This window comes from Rhinatrema bivittatum, chromosome 2 (assembly GCF_901001135.1).
Source record: "Rhinatrema bivittatum chromosome 2, aRhiBiv1.1, whole genome shotgun sequence".
In the NCBI taxonomy this organism is placed as follows: domain Eukaryota; kingdom Metazoa; phylum Chordata; class Amphibia; order Gymnophiona; family Rhinatrematidae; genus Rhinatrema; species Rhinatrema bivittatum.
This window is the reverse complement of record NC_042616.1, coordinates 459,232,397-459,258,182: the sequence shown is the minus strand read 5'-3', so window position 1 is coordinate 459,258,182 and position 25,786 is coordinate 459,232,397. Positions and strand designations below refer to the sequence as shown.

Sequence of the window (25,786 nt, the reverse complement as noted above, 5' to 3'; positions counted from 1 at the left end):
ATTACGGAAGTTACTACCCCAAACCAATTAGCTAGATACTTGGCTGCAGCTCCAGCACTGCTGTCTGCATAGTTGGTGGGGGTGGAAGGGAATTGGAACCAAAAAGTTACAAATAAGGGCCCTGACCTCAGTGGTCAGAGTAACAGATAAGTATGAAAGAGATAGTTGTGAAAGCTTGCTGGGCAGACTGGATGGGCCGTTTGGTCGTCTTCTGCCATCACTTCTATGTTCTATGATATCCTGAACTTGACTGGTTAGGTGTGCCCTGAGGACTGGGTTGAGAAACACTGCATTATGGGCAGGAGTATAACAATGTAACAAATGAAGTATTTAATAAGATGTAGAAACTGACCTGAAAGAGTAAAACTAAGTGGTGAAAAATCTAAGAGAACTCTACTTCAGGAGTTCTGTTAACAATGTTTAAATCTGTTTGTTTGAAACTGTACAGAATAATTGACAAAACAAGCCTGAGCATCCAGGGTGTGTACAAGAAAAAGAACATCCGAGTAGATATACACACTCTCAACCATTCCAGCCATCCCCTTCTGCCCTTCCACCCCCCACAGTGATGGATAAATATAGCTGGCTGTTATGACTTATTTGATTGCTTTTATATACAGACATTCATTGGAATATATCACATTGGTTTACATTATAACCGTGAAAAGTAGTACGACTAGGAGTCTTACTTTGATACATTGTAACATCGCAGAACATAAATAACTGACAGGACAATACAGTAAAGTGCGGCCGCGGTTACCCTGCTTCTAACCCGCTTTCTACTCACTTTTCAGCTGCGTTAGTCCAACCCACGATACACTATCCCCTTTAACCCATTCTTACTGCCTCTTTAAATCACCAGGTAACCCCTTCTGCCCGCGGCATGTATATCAGATGTAAACGATTGAATTAGCTATTCCCTCCCATACAGTAACGCGCGCCCCGACTATCGCTTTTTTAACCTGCAGTTTTGCCGCGCGTTTAACCTGCTAATTTACCGCCTACCCCTACTCCTGCGTTAGAGGCAGGGGTAAGGGTAGACTACAAACTTTCCCCCAAAAGGAAACCTAAAATCCCCTCCTCCAGAAGCAGCTCGACATGTGCCAACTTACCTTTTGTTGCTTTTCAGCCCTTTCAACCTTCTCTGCCGTCCTCCGGAGGGGACAGCTGGCGGCGAAAGCGACTTGCAGCGGTCTCCGCCCCCCCCCCCCCCCCCACCACGCAGGTCCCGGTTCTCCTGGCTCAGCCCTCATCTGCTTAAGGAAGATTGTGAAGTCAGGTAAGAGCCCACTGTTCTGTGCCCTCTCCAATCACGGCGCGAGTGAAGCGAAGCGTACGTTCATTGGCTTGAGCACCCGTCAATTTGGGCGCTCAAGTCAATGAAGCACATGGATGGGCGAGTCATGTCACGCCCGCCCGTCCATGTGCTTTCATTGGCTGGAGCGCCCAAATTGACGGACGCTCTGCTTGCGCCGTGATTGGAGAGGGCACAGAACAGTAGGCTCTTACCTGACTTCACAATCTTCCTTAAGCAGATGAGGGCTGAGCCAGGAGAACCGGGACCTGCGCGGGGGGGGACCGATGCAAGTTGCTTTTGCCGCCAGCTGCCCCCTCCGGAGGACGGCAGAGAAGGTTGAAAGGGCTGAAAAGCAACAAAAGGTAAGTTGGCACATGTCGAGCTGCTTCTGGAGGAGGGGATTTTAGGTTTTCATGGGCTAAAGTTGGGATCCACTTCCTGGTGCCTGTCATTTGAAATGACAGGTACCAGCGTATCCAGGATGCTGTATTAAGCGCCTATACAGTAAAATGGGGTTGCGCAGGCCTAACGCTTCTTGGACGCGGCTTGCATTTGCAAGCTATTTCGATACAGTATCGAGCGGTAGGTGAGCAGGACTGTGCATGCGGCAAACACGGGTGCGCCCGGCACTAACGCAGCTCTTCCTACCACTCCTTACTGTATCGGCCCGTTAATGAGCTAAGGAGGCTTATCAGTGCACTAGAACATAAGACATTGAACTTAAGATTGAGGTTTCTTAGAAAGGGATACATGGTGTCTTGAAAGGGGGAAAGTGACATTGATGCAGCGCTGAATAATAGCATTGGAGTGTGTAATAACGTGTAGGTAGGTGGTGATGAATATTGGGAGGAAGGGGTACTTATATCTGCTGTGGGAGGTGGGTGGGGTCTGTGTTGTGGTAGGCTTTTTGGAATATAAAAAATAACTAGCTATGTGTTTGTTGCTGAGAATCAACTTAAATCTCCAATATTATCTCTTAAAATCATGAACTTTATTACTTTCAATATAACTAAACTATTTTTATTTTAGAGAAAAGACCTCAGTACTGGCAAGAGATCCGAAGATTCGGAAACTACTTTAAAGCCAATTGTTTCAATCACCGGTCTTATGTTCTCTTATTTTAATAAAATTATTTAAAGAGATTCTCTCGTTTTATTATAGTGTGTACTTATAATGGTGTCACTATGTTTTAATGTATAACCTGTTTGATAAATTGCTGTTAACAATATTTATCTTATCAAACAGGTTATACATTAAAACATAGTGACACCATTATAAGTACACACTATAATAAAACAAGAGAGAATCTCTTTAAATAATTTTATTAAAATAAGAGAACATAAGACCGGTGATTGAAACAATTGGCTTTAAAGTAGTTTCCGAATCTTCGGATCTCTTGCCAGTACTGAGGTCTTTTCTCTAAAATAAAAATAGTTTAGTTATATTGAAAGTAATAAAGTTCATGATTTTAAGAGATAATATTGGAGATTTAAGTTGATTCTCAGCAACAAACACATAGCTAGTTATTTTTTTATATTTTATTGTACACTAGTTATTACCCACATTGTCTGATTAACAAAGTACAGGCTTTTTGGAATAGCCAGGTTTTCAGGTATTTTTTGAAAGACTGGGTGGAGGGTTCCAGTCTTAGTTGGGAGGGCAGTTTGTTCCAGAGGGATGGGCCTGCTATTGAGATGGCATGTTTTCTGGTGGAGGTGAAGTAAGCTAATTTTGTGGGTGGGATAGTGAGCAGGCCAGTGTTTTGGGATAGCAGGTTTCTCTGCGGGTCGTGATGGTGGGGGGTGTTCTTTAGCTATTTGTGATTATCGTTCTTAATGGCTTTGTGTAGTAGAGTAAGGCTTTTGTATTGTGCCCTGTAGGTGACAGGGAGCCAATGGAGCTCTTTAGTATGGGGGTGATGTGTGAGGAACGACTGCAGTTTGTGAGCGATCTGGCAGCTGCATTTTGCAGAAGCTGGAGGGGTTTGATGGAGGAGGCTGGGAGTCCGAGGAGGAGGGAGTTGCAGTAATCAAATTTGGAAAGTATGAGGGGCTGGAGCACTGTGTGGTAATCATGTCTGAATAGGAGGGGTTTGATTCTTTTCAGGACTTGGAGCTTGTAGTAGCCTTCTTTGATTGTTAAATTTATGTATTTCTTCATGTTGAGTTCGGAGTCTAGAGTGACGCCAAGGTCTTTTACTTCGTTGACAAATTGGAAGTCTGGTTGAACGGATGCAATTTCTTGTACGGTCTTTGTGGTAGTTTTGTTGGAGATGTGTAAGATTTTTTTTTTTTTTTTTTTGTGGTTGAGTGTAAGGGATATCTGAGTGAGGTTTGTTATTTGGCTGGAGAGGGATTCCAATAATGAGATAGTGTTAGGTATGTTTTCCTTGATGGGAAGAAGGATCTGGATGTCGTCTGTGTAGATGTAGTAGGTGAGGTCCAGGTTGGAGAGGAGCTTGCAGAGGGGGAGCATATATATATTGAAGAGGGTGGAGTGAGGAACCTTTGGGTACACCGTGAGGGAGTGGGAATTGTTTTGACTCGGCAGTATTGAGGTGAACTTTGTAGGATCTGTTGGATAGGTAGGAGCTGAACCATTGAAGGTGTTTTCTCCTAGGCCAATCTCCATCAGTCAAGTTAGTAGAATATTGTGATTTACGGTGTCTAATGCGGCACAGATGTAGAGTAGATCCAGGAGATAGGAGTGTCCATTGTCAATGCCTCTGAGGGCCGTGTCTGTGAGTGATAAAAGGAGAGTCTCGGTGCTGTGGGATTTCCTGAAGCCATGTTGTGCGGGGTGCATTATATTATGGTTTTCCAGGTATTCTGAGAGTTGGAGGTTTACAAGTTTTTCCATGATCTTGGATATGAAGGATAGGTTTGAGATGGGTCTGTAGTTGGTAGGGTCGGAGGGGTCCAGGTGTGGTCTTTTGAGGATAGGCTTGATTATGCACACTTTAGGGCTTCGGGGAAGATGCCTTGTTCTAGGAATATATTGTCTGCAGTGGGTTTGGCTATGATGTCTGGTATGAGTTTCAGGGTCTTGATGGGGATAGGATCGAGGGGGTGAATGGCTGGATTTATTTTTTGGATGATTTTTTTTATTTCGGTTGAGGCAATTAGATCAAAGTTGGACCAGGTAGTGAGCGAGGTGTTGAGGATTGGGTTTCGTTGTTTGTGTAGGAGTTGGAGGCTATGAGTTTTTTGTAATTTTATTAGAGAAGAAGTAGGCAAGATCTTCACATGTCCTTGACTTGGTGTCTGTGGTGGCTGGGTTGTTAGTTTTGAAGATGAGGTCAAAGAGGGCTCTGGGATTGTATTGATGTTGGTGGATTTTCTTTCCATAGAATTCTTTCTTGGCTTTGTCTGTGTGTGTTCTGTAGATATGGAGTAGCGTTTTGTATCTGTCAAGGTGGGTTGGGGTAGGATGTCTTTTCCAGGTTTTCTCTGCTTGTCTGAGGAGTTTGTTTTTGTTTAGTTTTTTAGCTCTGTGTTGTACCAGAGTGTTTTGTGTGGGTTATTGTTGATAGCTTTGGTGATGGGGCATTTGGTTTTAGCAATTTCGGTGTTTATGTTGATCCAGGAGTTGATGCCTGTGTTTGGGTCATTGAGGTTTAAGGTTGTTAGATCATTGGGAAGGGTTTCTGTTTGTTGCTGGCGCACATTTTGTGGGACTTGATGTATTTTTTGGAGTCGTGTTCTGGGTAGTTGGTTTTCAGTTGTAGGGTGGTCTGAATGAGTTTGTGGTCAGACCATGGGATGCTGGTAGTAGTGGGGGGGCTGCTAGGGTCAGAGAATTTGTCATTGAATGAGGTCAAGGATATGACCTGACTTTTGGGTGGGGGAGTCTGATTTGGAAGCCTATGGCAGTCATGGTGTCGAGGAGTTTGCGTTAAGGTGGGATGGGAGTGGCATCCATATGGAGGATGAAATCTCCTAGAACTGCAGGTAGGTCCGTGTTGACTTGGGAGGAGATGGTTTTTATGAGGGTGGATAGATTGTGGTCCAGGGATTTTGGTGGGGTGTATAATAGGAGAACTTGTAGGTTTTTGGATTTAAAGAGGTCAATTTCAAGGGGATGGGGATGTGGGTAAGGTTGAGATTTTTAAGGGACAGGAGGATGAGTCCACCTCTTTTTTTTTTTTTTTTTTTTTTTTTTTTTTTTTTTTTCCCCTCTCTCTCTTTGGTCTGGGTAGGGAGAATATGTTGTATGTTTCGTGCAGAAGTTGGTTGATTAAGGCTGAGTCTGACTTTTTGAGCCATGATTCAGTGATGCATAGAATGACAGGATGGTTGTCTGTTAGGTCGTGTAGAATGGGTATTTTTTGGGGGATGGACTGGGTATTGATGAGGAGCAGAGTTAAAACAGAGCGCTGTCAGGTGAAGGTTGTGGTTGATGGAGATGGGGGTGAGGCGTCTTGGTCGTATGGGGTTGTGTTGTCTTCTGCGTGGGATGCAGTTGCATGAGAGTGATTTAAAATAGGGGTGCATGGTGTGGTCTGGGGGAGGGGTAAGGTGGGGTATTGAGTTAGCATGTTGGTTGGGTGTGAGGGGTGGCTGTCTGGGTTTAGAGTTGTTGTGGTTGTAAGACTGGCTTGGGGTGTGGGTGGTGGGTTTGCAGGAAAGGTGGATCTGGGAATTGTGAGAGGAAGTCCTTTGATGTAGCTGGGGGGCGGTGGCTTCATGAGCAGGTAGGGTGTTGGTTGTAGTTGGGACTTCTCGGCGTGCACGAAGGGGCTGGCTCCTTTGTCTCGCTCCTTCGTGTGCGCGACGCTCAGGGACTGCAGCGGCTTAAGTACGCACCATCGCTCCGATGACGTCAGTGCTGCTTCCGGGGGTGCCATCGAGAGGTAGGCCGCGTTGGAAGCCGGGGGGGGGGGGGGGGGGGGTGGCGTCTATTTCGTCCTGGTCGCAGGGGCTCGTGGTGGGTCTATTTGTTTGGCTGGTGGTCGCAGGCTTCGGGCCTGGCCTCCTGCCTGCGGCCTGGTTGCTGGGCCTGGGCTCCTGACTAATATGTATTCAAAATCGCACTCCGAGCATGAGAAGGTAAAGTCAATGTACAATAGCCTAAAACCAAGCAGAAACAGCTGGACATTTGGAGTACTGCTTTTCCATTAGCATTAATTGATGTATAGCATTCCTCAGGACATAAGTGGATTGGATTCATCTCTTCAGTGATGCAGAATAGTATATCTAGTTAACAGGAAAACCTTGTTATCAATTTTTTTTTTTTTTTTTTAAATGCAGTAGGCTGATCGTCCAAATATAGCCACTAAAGCAGAGAAAACTGTGTGCAGATATATTGAAAATAACCTGATACACATGTTCCCAAAATTGCTGAATATTCACACAGGACCAAAAGGAATGACCCAGTGTACTAACCTCCACCTTACATTTTAAGCACAAATCGGAATCCGTTAAACCTGCTAAGTATGCTTGTCTTTGAGATGTAGGCTCTGGATAAAATTTTAAATTGCACTTCCTTCAACTGCATGTTCTATGTGACTATGAAATGTAAAACAAAAGGTAAATGCAAACAGAGAAATGTATATGCAAGTCCTTGAGTCCACTTAGACCATAAACCTAGTGAGATCCCAGGAATTTTAGCTCATAAGGACTTACGAAAAAAGGATAACGCATGCCTTCTTGGGTCTTCTAGATTGAACCAAATCCCAACCCAAATCAGAAAGTAATTTTGAAGATACATAATGACGAAATTGCAAGTAGCTAAAAAAAAAATCCACATTCCCCTCTAACTATTGTAAGATGTGAAATGGCAATGTTCCTCCATCCTAAAAATTGAGAAACAACCATTCTTTTTATAAACATGTCTATCCATCCCAGGTTGAAAGTTAAGATTACCCACGATAGGGAAGAAGGGAGACAGGGAATTACTTAATTGCAATTTTAGAAGTAATCCACTGCCAAGATTTTACCGGCTGTGAGGATACAAAGACGTGATTCCTCAAATAGGGTGAGAGTTGGGAAGATGTAGTGTGTAATAAATGGCAAAGATGTATAGGATGTGTAACAGCAATTTTGTGTTGAATTTCACAATAAGTATCCATAAGCCAATTTCCCAGCTGTTTTAAATTGGCACAATGGTTGTACAACCAATCTGGCAGGCCCATCCCTCCCTGCTGCCCCAAACCCATTAGATGGAACAGAGGCACTCTAGTTTATCCCCCTTCTAGAGGAAAAAAAAAAACAGTTCCCTATGAAAGACTGGCACATCTTTTGAGCTTAACACCAAAGGTAGGACTTTCATAACACAAAGCCATTTGGGGAAGATGGCCATCTTAAATAAATGGATCCTGGCCCCCCCCCCCCCCCCCCCCCCCTGAGATTTAGCTAAATGATTCCATTTCCGCAAAGTAACTTTAGTTATCGCTTGCAGCTTAGCCACATTAAAAGCATGTAAGACTCTGGTGTTTAGTGAGCCAGATACTTAGATATTTCATGTGGTGAAGGGCCCAGGATAAAGGGAATATAGTCCTTCAATTCCTAGGATCCCAAGCACCAATAGGTATGGCTTCAGACTTTATCTAAGTTCAACCACAGCCCAGCCTGCTCTCCATAATTAGCAAGCTGTTAACAAAACAGGCAGAGAAAATATGTAAAAAGTCATCCGTAAAGGCAGCAACTTAAAAAAAAAAAAAAGTGTTCCTAATGTTAATACTCCCATTCCGACCATCCTGTAAAATCTTCCAAATAAAAGGGTCCAACGATAACACAAAGTAGGGATGACAAGGAACAACCCTGTCTAATACCTCTATGTAAACTGAAAACTTCAATATACCCCTCATTGACTAGAATTCTCACCTTAGGATTAGTATATAGTATCTTAATATACTGTAAAAAGGAGTGCTGAAATCCATGACGTCAAAACTGCAGAGAGATACTACCAGTTAACCCTGTGACATGCCTTTTTGGTGTCAAAACTAACTAGCAGGGAGTTCGTGCAATGGTGTATAGAATGTTCCATGCAAGCTAAAAAATTTTTTTGAATGTTTGTAACTGCATGCCTCCCTTTAGTAAAACCTTCTCTGGGGAAATCAAAGTTGGCAATATCTTGGCCAAATGATCAGCCATAATCTTAGCTAACAACTTTACATCAAAATTCAGTAAAAAAAAAAAATGGACTGTACGACCCAGGCTGCAAGGAATCATGCCCTGGTTTAGGCAGGAACACAATATTAGCTAGATTAGTCCCCTCAAAACTCCCCAGTTTCTAAGACAGCATCAAATATTTTCCCCAATGGTAGGGAAAAACTGATCAATCGAGTTTATAAAATTCGCCAGTCATGCCATCTGGACCAGGAGCCTTATGTAATGGTGAATTTTGACTAAGAGAATGCAATTCCGTCGGGAGCATTTACCAAGTTTAAATCTTGTTCCTTCACTTCAGGGAGGGGACTATATCCCTTAAATATTTTGTGACTTCCTGCATGTTAGCTCCAGAGCATAGAGATTTGTGTAAAAATGAGGACTTCCAATCTGTTTAGTGTCTCTGGCAATCATACAACCCCCCCCCCCCCCCCCCCCCCCCCCTGTTTTCATTACAACTACATATGATTTGCCGTGCCATTGTTTTCACAGCATTGACCAACATTCTGGCCTTATTGCCATGGAGAGAAAATTTGTACTTGTAATACAGCATGCTTTTTTTTTTTTTGGTATCTGTGTTCAAAGCAGATTGAGTATTAAGGAATCACAATTTATTCTTGGGAGTAGGATCAGAGGCAAATCTCCTTATAAAGTTGCAAATTTTTTTTTTTTTAACTTATTTCCTTACATCATAACTTTCCCTTCTAGGCTGTATAGGCAGTATCTCCCCTTTAACATGGCTTTCACCATTTCCCAAAATAGTAAGGAGTCTTGCTTGTGCGTGTCATTAAAGCATTCAAAACTCCTATTTCTGTCTCAAATACAAATGAAACAAATATGATGGCAATTTTCAAGGACCGGGTGTGTTGGTCTCTAACTGAAGCCATACTGGGGCATGATCAGAGATTTCAAACTGGCTAATCCCAGCATTCACAACCTCGAAAAAATTTCAGACAGGAGCAAATAATCAATCCTGGACTTAGTGTCATCTGCTCTAGAAAAGTGAGAAGTCCAGATCAAGAGGATGTAAAAATCTCCACACATCCACCAAAGTAAGCTGTTCACACAAATAAGGTATGCACATCCTCAGGTCTTGATTTGTTAATTTAAACTTTGCAAGTATCCTATCAACAGGTCAGCTACCACATTAAAATCTCCCCACATAAGAATTGGAATATGAAAACATTTTAGAAGAAATATCAGCAATTTTTGCAAAAAAAAACAACAACTTTTTTAGAATAACTGTTTGGGGCATAAACACTTCCCAGTCAAATTTTTTGCCCAAATAAACCTTCCCCAAAAATATATCTACTATCAGCATCTTTGATCGTTTTTGTCAATTGAAAGTGCAAAGACTTATGTAGGAGAATAGCCACCCCAGCTTTGAGAGGTAGCAGAAGCATAGAAAATATTTCCCACCCACTTCTTTAAATTTATCATGTTCACAATCTGAGATGTCTCCTTCTGATTGCAATATCGGCATGCAATTAGCTCAGCCTGTAACAATTTATAGCATTTCACTACAGATCCTATTCCATAGACATTCCAAGATATATACATTTCAACTCTTTACCCAAAATGACATTTTTTATGGAATGCAATGCAAAAAATAAACAAGATCAACACCATAAGGAAGAGACCACCCAGGCTGGGTCTCCTCCCCGTATAACTCAAAGAAAGAAAAATAAAGATAATTTTCCATAGCTGGTCACCCATCACTGACAAATAGAGAAATAAACATGCATCACTGACCATTACCCAGAGAACAACCCCCCCCCCACTTCCCTCGCCTTTCTACCAAAACCTAGAAGGCCCTAAGACAGATTTTCAATCTTCCTGTTGACAAACCTGATATACAATGCTCATGTGCATGATGCACTGAATGCTGCATTCCACAGCTGAACTAAAAAAAAAAAAATTTAAATATTTAAGAACTTAAGCAAGAGGTAACATATTCCTTTAATTTCCATAACTACCAAATTTTATTTTTTTTTCCTGAAAAATTTTAATCTTTGCTTTCTTCCACAGTGAGAAATGTGGGACTGATGGGCTGTACATAGAATGAGTCTTACTTTTTCAACCTGTATCAAAAAACCTATCATCTCACTATCAACCTCAAGAAGGTCTGACATCTATTGGAGATTTCCATCGATAAGTGAGTGAATTAGTCATGCTTTCTTGGGGTGTGACGTCCTCTGGCGGTGCACAGCTTGGAATTTTCTCATAATAGTTGAACTCTGTAGACTGCTAATGTGTGGATGTTCCTGCGCAATTACCTCAGTTGGCCTTCAGTTGTTTGTTTTTCCACGTCTCTGTGGAGAGAATGCGAATCTTCTCTCCTCAGTCAAGACTTCTCTGTCGAAGAGAGCCCCGGGATTCAAATACTCCTGTGGGCACATTCTGTCCGTGCATTGTGTGGAGTCTAGTGACATAATTATCTCTGACTGGGCCCAGATCATGACCAGGTTGCATATCTCCTCTGGCCCGAAGACAAAATTAAAAATAGCAAGGCTGAGGGAAGAGCCGGGCTGTACACCATTGGGTACCTACTCATAATCCCCATGGTGCTAGATACAGTCTTCACAGAGTCCGAGGACAGACGCAGCAAAGGGACATCCAGAAGAGAGGTTCATTGGAGGACCCTGGAAAAGTAAGGGCAGTGTTTCTTTGATCAGACATCAAAGTCCAAACCACCACAGAAGTCTAAGGGATGCCCTAAGCCAAAGCTAGCTAACACATTCGACACATCCATGCATGATTCACCTGTGTCCGCCCATGACGCAAAGCACGATGCAGGAGCATTCACACCCCGCGAAGCAGTGAAGTCTCACTAGACTCCACACAATGCAGACACAAGCCAAATGGAGACTCCACACAGAGCAAGACCATTTACAATCGATGTGTTCAAGGTTTCTTAAACATCTAAGGGAGGATTCCACGCATGCGACGCAAGAGCTACATTATATGCCTACTCAGCTGTCTGGGAACCATCAAAAGTCCAGGGAATATCAGGGGTCTAAACAACTGCCTAGGAGTGCCATCTCAGGACTTAGTGTCGGACATTGAGCCTATCCTCCAGATGTTCACGTCCAGACCATGCTCCCCCACTAGCAAGGTCCCCTTTGATTTGTTTCATTAGGTTCTTTGCATCATGACCAAGTCTACTCAGACTTTTATCTTGAGTGTCAAAACAGAAACATGGAGAGTCCCCCCCCTTAGGAGCCATTGTGCTTCAGAAATAAGAGGGTTGTTTGAAGAGCCTTTGAGCATTAGGCCCCTTGGTTCTCCAGTCTCTGGATATACCGGGGAGCCATACCAGTAGCACAGTCTCATAAAAGACCATTTCTTCCGTCACCATCTGAAGTAGTTAAACAGCCTACTTCGCGATCTCAGACTTGGCTCTACAGAAGTAATCCAACAAATTTTGGCCATACTGACAGGCTTCTTCTCATCCTGCCACCTGAATGTCAGTCCCCCAAGTTTTCACTTTCTTCTAACTGAAAGATTCGGAGAGGAACAAAGACGGTCCTCTCCTAAACCAAGAAAGTCCAGGGAGCCTGGAGTTCCTGGAGAATTCCCCTGTCTAGAAGAAAGAACCGGACAGAGCAGACTCCCCCATGGTCTATCAGTCTCCACCATTGTCTCAAACCTTCTATACGTTTCCTGTCCAATGAACCAGAGGACTGTCCAGAGCATATATCCCCCCCAAAGGACCTAACATTCAAAGTTCGTGAAAAAGATGAACTAAGTAGAATGTGAAGAGCCAGAATATTCCAGACCATGTAAGGAAGTTTGGTTTTTTTTGTTTTTAGTTTGGTTTTTTCTGAATATTACATTTTTGACATCCTTTCTGAGCTGGCAATCCTGCCATCTCACTCAGTGTTGGATTCAGTCCTCCTCAAATCTTGGGAGTCTCCTCACTCTAATTTGCCAGTGGCCAGAAAGCTGGACTTAACAGATTTTGAGACACGTTTATAGCCCAGTTCACCAGCAACATGCTTCGTTCATGGTTGAGTCAGCCATGAAGAGAACAAAAAATCAAAACTTCATGTGAACTCCCCTCCAGCTAAAGACAATAAGATTCTGGATGACTGAAAAATTCTCTTTGCAAAGGGTTCCATGCTTACTCATGCTTTCAACATCAATTTTATATGGTACAGATGTGATGAATGTTTGCAACTGCTCAAACCCTTTTGAGTGCTCCAACCACTACAGGATCTGGAGGAAGGAATCAGTCATATCCTGTGTTCAGTTTGAGTCCTCTGAACCTCTGCATCCGCAATAGCTGCTTGTAGAACTGCTTGGTTGCGAGCAAGCTCTATTTGGGAGGATGTACATGAAGAAAAACTGGCGAATCTTTCCTGCTTGGGAGATAATCTGAAACAGTACAAATCCGAACAAAATATGGCAGTGCAGTCCCTCACTCTACAAATGGACCAGCCCACCACATATGTCAGTTATCACACTACAAAAGACCTTACCAGCGGAAGCCCTACGATCAGTATACCCAATATAGGGCTCCCAGTTACCAGTAGTCTCGCCCACAACCTCCTCAAGCAGTACAAAGAGTATGTCTGTGAGATCGTAGACCCCAAAAATCTGTCCAACAAGTTGTTTTTTTTAAGCCACAGCCGCCAACACCAGTCTGGTGTAGAGGCACAGTTACCTTCCAGCTTGGGCCAAATAACATCTGACTGGGTTTCAAAAATAATCCAACAGGGTTACCACTTAGAATTCAAAGCTCCCACACCATTGCCTCAACTAGCTCTGCAGGTGAGGGGTCTTTGAGTAAATTCCCCTCCTGAAGCAGGAAGCAAGAAACTTACTAGCTCAAAGAGCAATTCAGAGCATTCCATCCTTCCTCATCCCCAAGTGCATGGGAGATCTGCATCTGATACTGGATCTCTGTTCACCCAACAAATCACTGAAGAGGGGAGACATTCAAGATGACAACACTGAAAACTATTTTGCTATTCATACAGTGGGGTGCTTGGAGACGCTTGCTCGATCTGAAATATGCATATGCTCATATCCCAATCTACTGTTCATGCTGGTGCTACCTTTGCTTTCAGATATGCCTTGTCTATTACAAGGTACTTCCCTTTTGGGCTCTCTTCTTTTCAGAGTGTCTTCATAAAGTGGCATTGCCTGTGGCGCATCTTCACCGCAAGGGGTTGTGAATCTTCCCGTACCTGGACGACTAGCTGACTTTTTTTTGCCCCGTCCACCGGATCTTGACCTTTGCCTCACCATACAATTGCTAGAAGGCCTAGGTTTCCTTATCAATTATGAGAAGTGTGTCCTCTAGCCAACACAAATCTTACAATTTCTAGGAGCAAGCATAAACTTCATTCAGGAGAAGAGGGTTCATTCCGGACGACAGTCATATGCCTGCGACTTCTGGCATTACACCTCAAAAACAAGATAAGAGCAACAATATGCTTGCTGTTAAAACTTCTGGGCCATATGGCAGCAGCTATCCATGTGGTAACCCAGACTTGACTGCATATGAGAAAGCTACAGTGGGGCCTAAAAAGACAATGATCTCAACCTCTCTGCCAAGATTTTAGTCACTGTGTTGGTGAAGAGACACAACGCAGTGGCTGAAACCAAAAATCCTAACAGAGGGAGCACCTCTGTGACCTTCCAGCCCCTCACCAGCTAATTCTCACCATGGATGCCTCCACCACAGGCTGGGGGGTGCACTTTCTTCACTATCAAACCCAGGGGTTGTGCTCAACCATAGAAGCCTCATACCAGATCCACCTCCTGGAGCTCATAGCAACCCGCAATGCCTTGTTATTAGAGCACATCCTGATAGGAAAGACTGTTATGGTCCACCCAGACAACAAAGTAGCTGTGTTCTACATAAAAAAGCAAAGCAGATCAGGTTGGCCGAGCCTATGCATGGAAGTGACTCTATGGGAATGGGCAACTGAGTGAGCCATATCGTTGCAAGCAACATATCTGCCTGGAATAGTGAACATTCAAGCAGAGAAACTGTTTTACCACATGAGTGGGCTCTGGACCAATCCGTAGCTGACAGCATCTTTGCCGATTGGGGTGAACCTTACATAGACCTCTTTGCAACTCGCTACAATACAAAACTGGGAAGATTTTGCCCTCTTCTGAGCCCGAACAGAGAATCACAAGATGCGTTTCTCCTCTCTTGGTCAACCGATCTACTCTACGTGTTTCCACCAACTTCTCTTCTAACGTGAACAGTGCAGAAATGCGGACATGATCATCATAGCTCCAGTGTGACGAGGCAACTGTGGTATGCATATCTTGTGCAACCACCCAGGCCCCTGGGATGCCAAGTGATCCTCCTGATGCAAGAGGAGGGAACCCTACTACACTTTCTTCTTATCACTCCACCTCACAGCTTGGAGACTGAGCACCAAGTTTTGGAACAGTTTCACCTTACTTGCCTGATTCAAGAAGTTCTTCTGTCCTCAAGGAAACCATCCACTCGCCGCAATTACTCCAAGTGGTCCCATTATGTCCATTGGGTTGATAAATTGTGAATGACACTAATCGACTGCTTGCCGAAACTCCTACTTAATTACCTTTACCATCTCTCCCAGGCAGATCTACAGACTTCCTCTGAGATAATACATCAGCGTGCAATCACAGCTTAGTACCATAAAGTAAATGGACAATACATGTCCACCGCTACAGAAACTCCCAGTTCCGTGGGACTCTAATATGGTGCTGATGGCTTACATGGACAGTATTATTCCTGGTCGCAATCATATCAGCAAGACTAACTAGTAAATTGTAGGCCCTGGTCCATTTCTCGCTAACTATCATTCTTCTATGATGAGGCATTACCATGTCCACACCCAACATTTTATACCAAAGGTGGTATTTGGTCTTTCGTCTGAATGAATCAATTTCCTTACAGATGTACTACCCAAAATCCCATAAAAATGAAAGGGAAAAGACTACATACATTAGATTGCAAGTGGGCCCTTGCATACTACAAGGAAAGAACATAGGGCTACAGGAAATCCCAGCAGTTATTCATTTCCTTTAACCCCAACAAGATAGGAGTGGCAGCTTCCAAAAGCACTTTAGCGAATTAGTTGACTAACTATCCATCACTGCCATACCACAACTTCCACGCCTCTGGCTGGGAAAGTAAAAGCACACCAAATAAGTGACTGCAGCCTCTAGCACATCTAAAGGATGTACTATAGCAGATATCTGAAGGGCTGCAATGTGGTCTCCACACCTTTGTGTCTCTCATTTTTTAGATAAGTTCTCTGAGTTGGACTGTTCAGTGGGAAGAGCAGTGCAATGTTAACGACGGTAGGAAAAATCTAGAGTCTGCCACTTAAGTGACCAGGTTGCTCAGAAGAGTAACACGAGAACTGGTAAGTCTGTATGAATCTTCTTCCTGGAAAGCAGCAACTCTTAGCTTGAGACTCCCTAAGACAGCATGGCTAACTTTCTCGCTTATCGATTGGGGGGGGAGGGGGGAAGCAAGTTTGGTTACCGTAAATGGTGTTTTCCGTAGATAAAGTGAATTAGCCATGCGAACCCACCCAACTCCTTGGCAGTCTCTAGATACTTAGACGTAGACAGGGATCTTTGATACCAACTGAAGGCTGATGACTGAGGTAATCGCGCGGGAACATCCATGCATGAGCAGACTACAAAGTTCTGCTGCTATGCGAAGGTTCTGAGCCACACACCGCCAGAGGACATATCATCCCAAGACAGCATGGCTAATTCAGTCTGCTTTTTACAGAACATACTGTTTATGGTAAGCAAACTTGCTTTTATACAGAGCAGAGTTAGGATGTATCCCTTTTCAACTTGCCATACAGAAAATGTATTTACATTCTAGTATCGCTCAGTAATGACACGTCTAACAACCAGGACTCAAATAGCAACAACCCTATTCATGAAAAGACAACTGCAAATATATAACATACACATCCTGTTTGGAAAAACTAAAGCTGAACTAATGCTTAAGATCCCAACAGAAAACTTAGATGTTAGAATCTTATCGCTTGTCATACATGCAGAACACAGCCTAATCCTTACCTATTACAGAATAAAGGACCAAAAATTAGAAACACAGAGACAAACTGAAACCCTGAAAAGCCAGACTCTCTGGGGTAACTTTGAAACTGCACAGAAATGTAGTCGGTGGATAGGCTTACCTTCAGATTTAAGGCCAGTTTCCAAAGGCAAAAATTCCTTTGCAAATTGAGTCTGAAAAAATACATGCACAGACTTGTCCTTTAGTTGGATACTTTTTTGAAATTTCAAAAATAAGTGCTAAAACCGCTACTAAATATTAGAGGTAATCACCAAAAATTAAAATGCAAATCATCATTAGGAAATGGTGTCAGAATTTATATGTGCTTAAAATGTTTAGTCCACAGGTTCTTGCCCGCAAATGGGCTGCAACCAGTATCAAACACTCAAGATCGTGTCATTTACCTTTTTCTTCCTAAAATTGAATTTTTATCCTACCTCTCTTCCAATTACATATATAGATATATAATTCTTATTTACTATAACTTTTATCTGCCAAAATGAAGCTGACTGCTCATTCCATACATGAGTGCTCTACTACAAACCCAATACTGATAATGTTTTAGCATCGACAAACATCAGGGGACCAAGTCACAATAACTACAATAAAAGTATAAGATGAAGCATTAATTACTATATTGCAAATTTTAAAACCCTTCTAAATTATGTAAAATGGCTAGTCTCCAAATATAGCCTCAGTACAACCTCATTTGGCTCTGGTAAACTTCCAAAAGATGGTGCCGGACAACCACAATCACAGCGAACTACTAAAATGTAAAGGGTTGAACGAATAAACATATTAACCTATTAAAACCGAAAATGTCGTCATGTACATTTACTGAAACAGACCAAAAGAATATACCATCTGCAACTGGAAGATCCACTTCTGCTCAAGTTGTCAACATAGTTATAGTCACCCCGACTTTGATTCACCATAAGTTCCTCCAAAACTGAAATAAAAACCAGATCTTCAAATGTGCATCCAGCTGTCGGTGTTCCACCAGTGGGGCATCTAATCTGTTGCTTTATCTTGCTATGATAATCAATCATCCGTGACTGTAAAATGTTCATTTTCCCTACATAACGTAGTTTACTCAGACACCAAATGATATATACCTTTCTGGCAGCACGATTTCTTTAGGGTTTAAAATGTTTGTCTTTCAAATGGTAAATTACATTAGTGTGTGTCTGTGCACAGACTTGAACAATGGCTTCATGCAACACATCTCTCGTGCCCTCTGTTTTAAATTAGACTGTCTAGCATAAAAAGAGAAGCCTCAAACTGTCCAAATGGTATTCTGTCTCATAGTTGGGAGATGACAGTTTTTATACCTCAGTCATATTCGTCAGTTTCTGATAAATGGAAAAGAAAAATGTTCTATTCTCTATAGTGATAGTTATAGCCAAAAAAAATACCAAAACCACACTCAATGTAGATGTAAATTATAGGTGTGAATCACAGGAGTTTAACCAATGCATAAATTCATCAAATAAACCAGTGTCCCCTGTCCAAAGAATTATATTTATAAATCTCTGCCATAATTGTGCACATTGAGCAAAATGACATTGGGATAACCATTTCTTTTCAAAAGCTCTAGCATACAGACTTGTGCCATTGAGGTGCCTATTGCTTATCTGTTTGTAATACTGTTTGGCTTTGAAAGAGAATTTTTTTTTCTCTTTGACAACGTTGCCAGTTCTATTATATACTTGACAGGAGTGTGATTGCAAGATGAACACACAGGCAAATCATTAGTACCGCATCCTGTGTGACATTCATATACAGTGAACTAATCTTATAGAGGTTGATGTTCAAAAGCCATTTAAACGGATAACTGAAAAGTTATCCGTTTAAATGGCTAGTTGGCTATATTTAAAGCCATATGCAGCTAAATTCTAGCCGCATATGTCAGCGGTCTGAGGGTGGAGGGGGCGGGCCAGAGTTAGCCGCATAACTCTGATACTTGGAGTTAGCTGCTTAACCAGTGTGGCTAACCATGGTCGCACTGTAGGGCTGTCCTAAAGTTAACCAGATATACTTATTTGGCTGGATATATTTAGTGGTGCAGCTGTGTCGCTGAATATCCCTGTGAATTTAGTCGGGTAGCTATATCCAGCTAACTAGCTCCTTCGTGGCTGAATGTCGACCTAGTGACCAGGGCAAGTCCTTTAAAGTATTGGTATCTTCTGAATCACAAATGTAGGAAGGTAATAAGGGTACTAACAGGTGCAAAAAGACATTGACAAGGGTTCAAAGAGAATCTTTTGCAGAAATAATGGTCTGTCCAGACTTATGAATTTTGTGTGTTTTAATTTACCAAAAGGGTGGTTTTAGCTGTTGTACTTGTCTGTGGCTAAATGTACACTTATATTGGCACTACACACATTTACTTGCAGTTAGAGAGGGTGGCTTTCAAAGATCCCATTTTCATGTATAAAAGCAATAACTGGACATCAGAAAAGTTTATGCAGTTTGCATTATAAGGGCTATTAAATAGCGTATATTTCTAGAAATAATTTTATTTTAAATTTTCGTTTTGCTAGAAAAAAGTTTTTTGGTTTTTTTTTGGGGGGGGGGGGGAGAGTTGGGCCCTACCCCCAGCTGATAAAATGTACCTCCATTTAAAAATAAACTTCCGCTCCTCCACCCGAACCTAGATTACCAGCCACTCGCTGGTGTTTAACCTCAAATGGTGCCAGCTGACCCAAGGCTGGTGTCATTTTGAAATACGTTTGTACATTAAAATGGTGCTGGCCTCTGGTCAGCTGGCACTGGTGCTGTAAGAACTGGTCATTGCACCTGCTCTATCTGGATTTCCAACATCATGGGCAAGCTGAGAGAACTGGACAAGTTTTGGGAAAGCTGGGGGTGGTATTTTGTTTGAAGCAGGAAGTGCAGGTTTCCAATAATATGCACTAAAACCTTTGTGGCACCCTTATTTGCATATTTTGCAGAGTAAATTATAATAAATGCAAATAATGGCTCTCTATACAAGATTTGATACCCCATCAACATTTTTTTTCACCTATTTTTAACAAGTTTTGAAATGTTATATTAACAATAGTAATGATTGCAGTTGTTACATTGCTGAGCTGATCCTATTGACATCTGCTGAAGCAATAGAGAAAACATTTGATCATATGATTGGGTTTTGAGTCCATTACATCAAAATTTCCCATTCTTTGTGCTTGTAAACTTTCTCTCTTCTCTTTGACCATATAAATCCTCAAAAATAATTTGGCTAAACAGCTTTTTTTTGTGGAAGGAATCAGCCTTATCAAGAATTAGATTTGGTATAATGTGACACAAACTGTTTTGTAAATATGTTTAACTGTGTTTGAATATTGAGTAATTTATATATCTATACACTCTTACTTTTCTCTTAGCTTGGGAGGTGTTATTCCACCTGTTCAAAGAACAGATTCAGCAGAGAAGACTGTCAAGGTAAGCTGCAGTGATCACATCCAGAGAATGAAATGTACCATTCTGCAGTCAACTGTGTATATAAAAATGACACACACCCTAGTGTGGTTGCTTTCACTTCCATCAGTGCTTAACTACTTAAAAACCCATTATTGAGCTTGAGCATGCCTCAGAGGTGGCATGCTCAAACCTAGGAAGAAAAGACTTGCCTACTACAGTGGCAGTACCTGCTGGCCAGCCATCAAGGTTGAAGGTGGACCTTGTAAGATGCATTTCTTTAGTCCTGGGGCTAGCTGGGATTAACTGAGTCTCCTAGGCAAGATAGCTGGGGGCATCTGAGGCACTGAAACAAATTCTGTCTAATGACCCAGCATAACTGCTGCACAGGTAATCTGGGTTCAGTTCCTGTACCTGGCTTCTACTCCTTGGGACTACTGAAGTTAGTGTTCACAAGCCCCTCTGAGGTAGGGAGAAAGTCGTAATCACTGTTTTTTAGTGTTTAGCTAGGTCAATCCCAGTGAGTGGGTTATGCACCTCTGCCAGCATATGAAGACAGTGAAGGGTCTGCTTTGGCTGTCCCGTTCACATCTCTGGGGAGTTCTGAGAGGCGAGAGAGTGGGCACAGTGTATTGAGCAATCATTTGGCTAAGCCCCATTTCCAGGCTTCTCCCATTTTGGCATGCAAAAGGCCGTGGGGTAACTTCACATACTTTATTGCTGCAGACTGTTGGCACGTGCTTGCTCATCCTGGTGTGTGCCCATTCTTGTTTGTGCATGCATTTGAGCATTGTTCCTTCTGGATGCACATCTTGTGCGCCCAGTTTAGGCATCTGCCCTGGGCATCCAGTGGGTTGAGTGGCCTAGGTGTGAGGACTTTGGATGTATATCTTTTATGCGTCCATATTAGGTGCACTTATACATGCAGGAAAGCTAGGAATGAGCCTTCATTGGGCTGTGTAGTTATAGCATGGTGCTTGTGGCAAAGAAACCTATGCTCCTATATCTATGCTGCCTGCTACATCAGAACCATTCAGCTGAAGCTTTCTTTAAGTCTCTGTTAGCGCTGCCTGGATGCTTAAGAGGTTTGCCTCCTTGCGATTTTGCTGATTATCGTCTATCTTCTCAGTCTGGGGAGAGTGGGACTAAGGGAGACAACTGCAGGGCTGTCTCCTCCTCTGGTCCATGGGTAGAATCTTCAGGGGATACTGGCTCGCAGGACATTAGATTCGGGCCTATGGGGAATTTGCCTGGCCTCCTTTTCCTGGGTGGAATTTTTCCAGGGATTGGCCCTGCAAAAGGTGTCTGCAATCTGCTGAAGCGGCAGTTCCTACTAAGGTAGGTCCAGGCACTCCAAAGGCTCCTCCACCTGTCTCCACGGTCAAGTGCTGTAGTGCAATGCAGTCTGACAGAGCTTGAATGTAGGTGGATCAGGATGATGGATGTCTGTGGCGGCTGTCCTGGTGAGGAAGGGAATATCCCCCAGATTTGGAACCATATTGAGCTCTTCTACATTTCTTTCAGAGATAAGTTGTCAAATCTGATATCTCAGACCCTGAAGACCTTTGGCATGGCTGAGCCTGACTTCTTGAATGCAGGAAGAACCTATTTAGTTACCCTGCATAAGGTTTCTTGTTTCCCCTTTTGGATGCAATCCAGGAGTTGATTTGATCTGGAATGGAATGTGCCAAAAGTGTCCTTTAAAGGACACATCTTAGCGGGTTTAAACCCCTTGGATCCACAGGCCAGAGAGCAGTTACATTTCCCTAAGATGGATACCTTGGTTTGTTCTGTCACAAAACATACCACTATCCCGGTAGTGGGAGCTATGGCTCTAAAGGATGTTGAGGATTGAGGCTATCCTGAAGCAAGCCTTAGAGAGAGTGACCATGAACTTGCAAATTGCTTCTTGTTGTGCCTTTGTAGCACGGGCTACCTTGTGGCTTTGTCAAGAGTCTGATGGTGTTGGGTCCGATTATAGGGCATATGGTAAAACTGGGGGTATCTTCCTTGGCTGATGCGGGCTGTGAATCTGGTATGCATAGCCACCAGAGGAGCTGCTTCAGTTATTGTGGCCAGACAACTGTGGCTGCGCAACTGATCCGCAGATACTATTTCAGATTCCAATCTGACTAAGTTGCCTCTCAAAGGCTCACTTTTGGCAGTGAATTTGAAAAAAATGGTAAATAAATGGGGAGAGACCCAGGTCCCGAGTCTTTGCCAGAGGATAAGAAGCCAGTTTCCCGGACGTCTTGGGCGAGTGGCCACTCTTAAGAGTATCGGCATTTTTCGGCCTTATAGGGGAGATCCTTCCGCAGATCTATGCTTTCATTCCCCCGAGGTCCTCGAAAGGACAGAGCACCTCAGTCTTCCCAGTGAAGGTTTGCGAGCTCACCTGGTGATGCAGGAGATAGGTTGTCTGTCCCAGTTTTATTACAGGTGGGCACAGATTACTTCAGCTCAATGGGTCCTTGGAGTGGTTCAGAACAGCTGTGCTCTAGAATTTCTTTGCATTCCTCTGCCTTCATGGTCTCTTCTTGCAACTCCCCTCAGGGTAGAAGTGGAAGCGACATTACAACAGCTGCTTAATCTGAAAGTTGTGAACCCTGTTCCCAAATCGCAGCAAAATACGGGCCGTTGTGGCCCATACTGGATCTCAAGGGCATCAACAGACATCTGCGAGTCATGCATTTCAGGATGGAAAGGGTGCACTCTCTCAATGGCGGCTCGAAGGGGAGTACCTGGATATGATCGTGTACCTGCATATTGCCATTCAGCAGGAACATCAGCGGTTCCTCTGATTTGCTATCCTGGATAGTCATTACCAGTTTCAGGCCTTGCCTTTCAAATTAGCCGCAGCACCCAGGATTTTTTCTATGGTCATGGTAGTAGTAGTGGCAGCCTTTCACAAGGACGGCCTTTTAGTTCACCCCTATCTGGAAGACTAGTTGATTTGAGCCAAGACATGGAAGAGAATCTTCACGTTTCCTGCAGGGTGGTTTCCTTGCTACAGGAACTAGGTTGGGTGGTGAATCTGGCCGAGACAGTTTGTAGCCATCTCAGTTCCTGTAGTATCTCTGGGTTCAATTTGTTATGAGGCAGGGCAGTGTGTTTGTCGGAGTATCTGATCCACCTGATGCTGCGAGTCTGATCCCTGCAGAACTATTTGGTCAACTGTGTGATCTTATCTGTAGGTCCTTGGGTTGATGGAAAGGGTTCCCTGGGCAAGGGCACTTATGTACCCTCTTAAGCACACCCTGCTCTCCCAATGAAGCCTGCAGTCGCAGGACTATGCAGTGAGACTGCTCCTTCTGTTAGAGGTGAAATCCCTGTTGGGACTGATGGTTACACATGGACTGTCTCAGGGAATTTTCCTGATGACTCCAGATTGCTTGGTACTCATGACAGATGTGAGCCTCTGGAACTGGAGGACTCACTGTCAGGAGCTGGTGGTGCAAGGGCAATGGAACATCCAGGTTGGAGGCACGAGCGGTTCGGTTGGTGTGCCTGCAGTTCGCTAGGCAGTCAGGATGATGTCGGACAATGTGAAAACCATGGCTTACATCAAGGTGGAACCAAGAGTTAACAGGTGTCTGAAGAGATCAAGTAGCTCATGCTTTGGGTGGAGCAGCATCTCCTAAACATATCCGCCTCTCACGTTGCCAGAAAGAGAGCAGATTTCCTCAGCTGGAGAAGCTTGGACCCAGGAGAATGGGAGACGCAGACACGGCCTCCTCAGCTCCTGATGGACTGCTGGAGCCTCACGTTTCTTCTGGAAATTGCCTTGGAAAACCTTACACAATTAGTCATTTTGTTCATGTTTTTCTTCGATGCGGGTCCTCTCCAGTCCCCTCTAGCCTCTGTCAGGTAAGTTTTTTGCCTCCATCCCCTCCTCCCAGTGGAGGCGGTACCTTGGCACCTGTTGGCATCAGTCGCCCACCGTCCTCTCCTGTCTCTCTGCCCCCCCCTTCATATCAACATGGCCTCATCTGGTTTCTGTCTATGTGCCCGAGGACAATAACCATTACTGACACGCACAATGTGTGTCCCCCTCTGACTGGAGGCATCATATGACATCTGAGGTTGTCTCTTGTGCAACCAGATGACCCCGAAGGGGCGTCTCTCACTCTACAAGATGTAGAAGCTCTTTGGGTTAAGGAAGTCCAAGCTATCTATATCAGCACTGGCGGCATTGGTACCGATGGACACTGAGCCTTTGACATCAGCAGGGCTGTCCGGTCCAGTTGATGCTGGCAGATAGAGGTACCGGGGACCGGCCCATGTCTGTCTGTTCCAGGTCAAGGAAATTGGGTTCATAGTCTACATCAACAGTGGGGAAAGACTGGGTTGAGCGCGGAGGAAGCATTGGTGCCAGCGCAAGGCGTGATGTCCCCGAAGTGACCCAGGGGCGAGTAGTACCCATCCTCCATCAATGCCAGGGGTCGTGATGGTCTCCACCGGTTCTGGTGTCAATTGCTGATCCTCCTTTGGGATTAGAGGAAGATCTGGCCACTCCTCCTGCCTCACAGTCAGTTATGGCATTGGCAACTTTCGAGGAGGAGTTAGAGCACAGAGTCCAGCAGACAGTCAAGCGGGCCCTGTGGGGCATCCAGCTGGTAGCACGGATGGTTCTGGTACCCACGCTCTCCCTGCTGGAACACTCATCAGTGTGTTACTAATTCAGTCTGTTCCTGGGAGGCCATCGATGTCCAGCAAGACACTGATGCTTCTTCCGACTGATCCAGTGCTTGTTGCCGGTTCCTCTGAGAAGGAAGCTCCATCGAGGCTGGCAAGGGCACAGAAGCCTGCAGGCCCCTGTCCAGCTTTTCTGGGGTCGCCACCAGTGCTGATGCCTCTGGGCGAAGAGTGGTGATAGCGAGGTTTTTTAATTTTTGCCACAAAACAGCAATACTGCAGGCTGCGAGACGCCATACCGGCCTAGCTTATGAAAGATTACTTCGTTGCGCTGTCCGCTAAACGCAGGGAATTCTCCCCTATCTGTACTGACCTTTTCAACAGGAAAATAGTTTATGCTGTAATACCCAGCCCGGTTCTGGCTGGAACATAATGGCGCTTGGCGCAATTTTGAATCTGTGGAGGAGGTCAAATGCTTTATTACTGGAACTCTAGATTCCAGGTGAAGTCTCACATAGCTATGCCTTAATTGTTTGTTTTCTTGCCTGCAGGGAGCAATATCACTACTCCTATTCCTTTGTTCTGCTTATGTTACGAATGCTGGTTCTGAACGGGAAGGCTTAGTACTCTATTAATATGGCATCACACCGGCGGGGGATCCCGGTAGGTTACGTGGGTGGTCTCATGCCTCAGTTATATGGAGGACACTGGTAGTATTAGAGGGAGGTGGGGATTATGGGGAGGGGGTAGGGAGGGGTCATTGGGGAGCTGGAGTACATATTTGTCTGAGCTGCTTATCGAACCTTATCTCAATGGGCACCACCTTGGCCCAAACAGAGGCTCCCAGGCTGTATCCCAAGGGCTCCCAAAATGGATCTTTTTTCCATCTCGGTGACCCTTCCCAACGGCTTCCCAATGGCTGACAGGCTAAGATGCATCTCATGGAACATAGCTGGTCTAGGATCCTCAGTAAAAAGGGCAAAAATACTGCAATCACTCAGCATAAGGCAAAAATAGCATTTTTGCAAGAGACACATTTAACAGCAGCAGAAAGTAAAAAAGAACTCTCTTGAGACTGGGTGGGTACTGTGTATTACTCTCCGGCCCAGAACAGGAAGGCGGGAGTAGCAATCTGATTAGGGAAAAATACAGTTTTTGACGGTGCCCACGTAATATGTGATGCCAACGGATGCTATGTTTTGGTAACAGGGAAACTATTTGGCACAGAAGTCACTCGATGTAGTGTCTATGCTCCGAACTCATACCAGCACA

The 25,786-nt window shown here is 43.9% G+C and overlaps 1 protein-coding gene across 2 annotated transcripts in view; it reads left to right on the top strand.

Moving 5' to 3' along the window:
* ST13 (ST13 Hsp70 interacting protein) overlaps positions 1-25,786 on the top strand; it is a 219,197-nt gene that overhangs the window by 31,475 nt on the left and 161,936 nt on the right. For both annotated transcript variants that reach the window (XM_029590454.1, XM_029590453.1), the window contains exon 2: positions 19,846-19,903. In XM_029590454.1, coding sequence (XP_029446314.1) covers positions 19,846-19,903 — 58 coding nt within the window. The remainder of the gene's footprint in view (positions 1-19,845; positions 19,904-25,786) is intronic.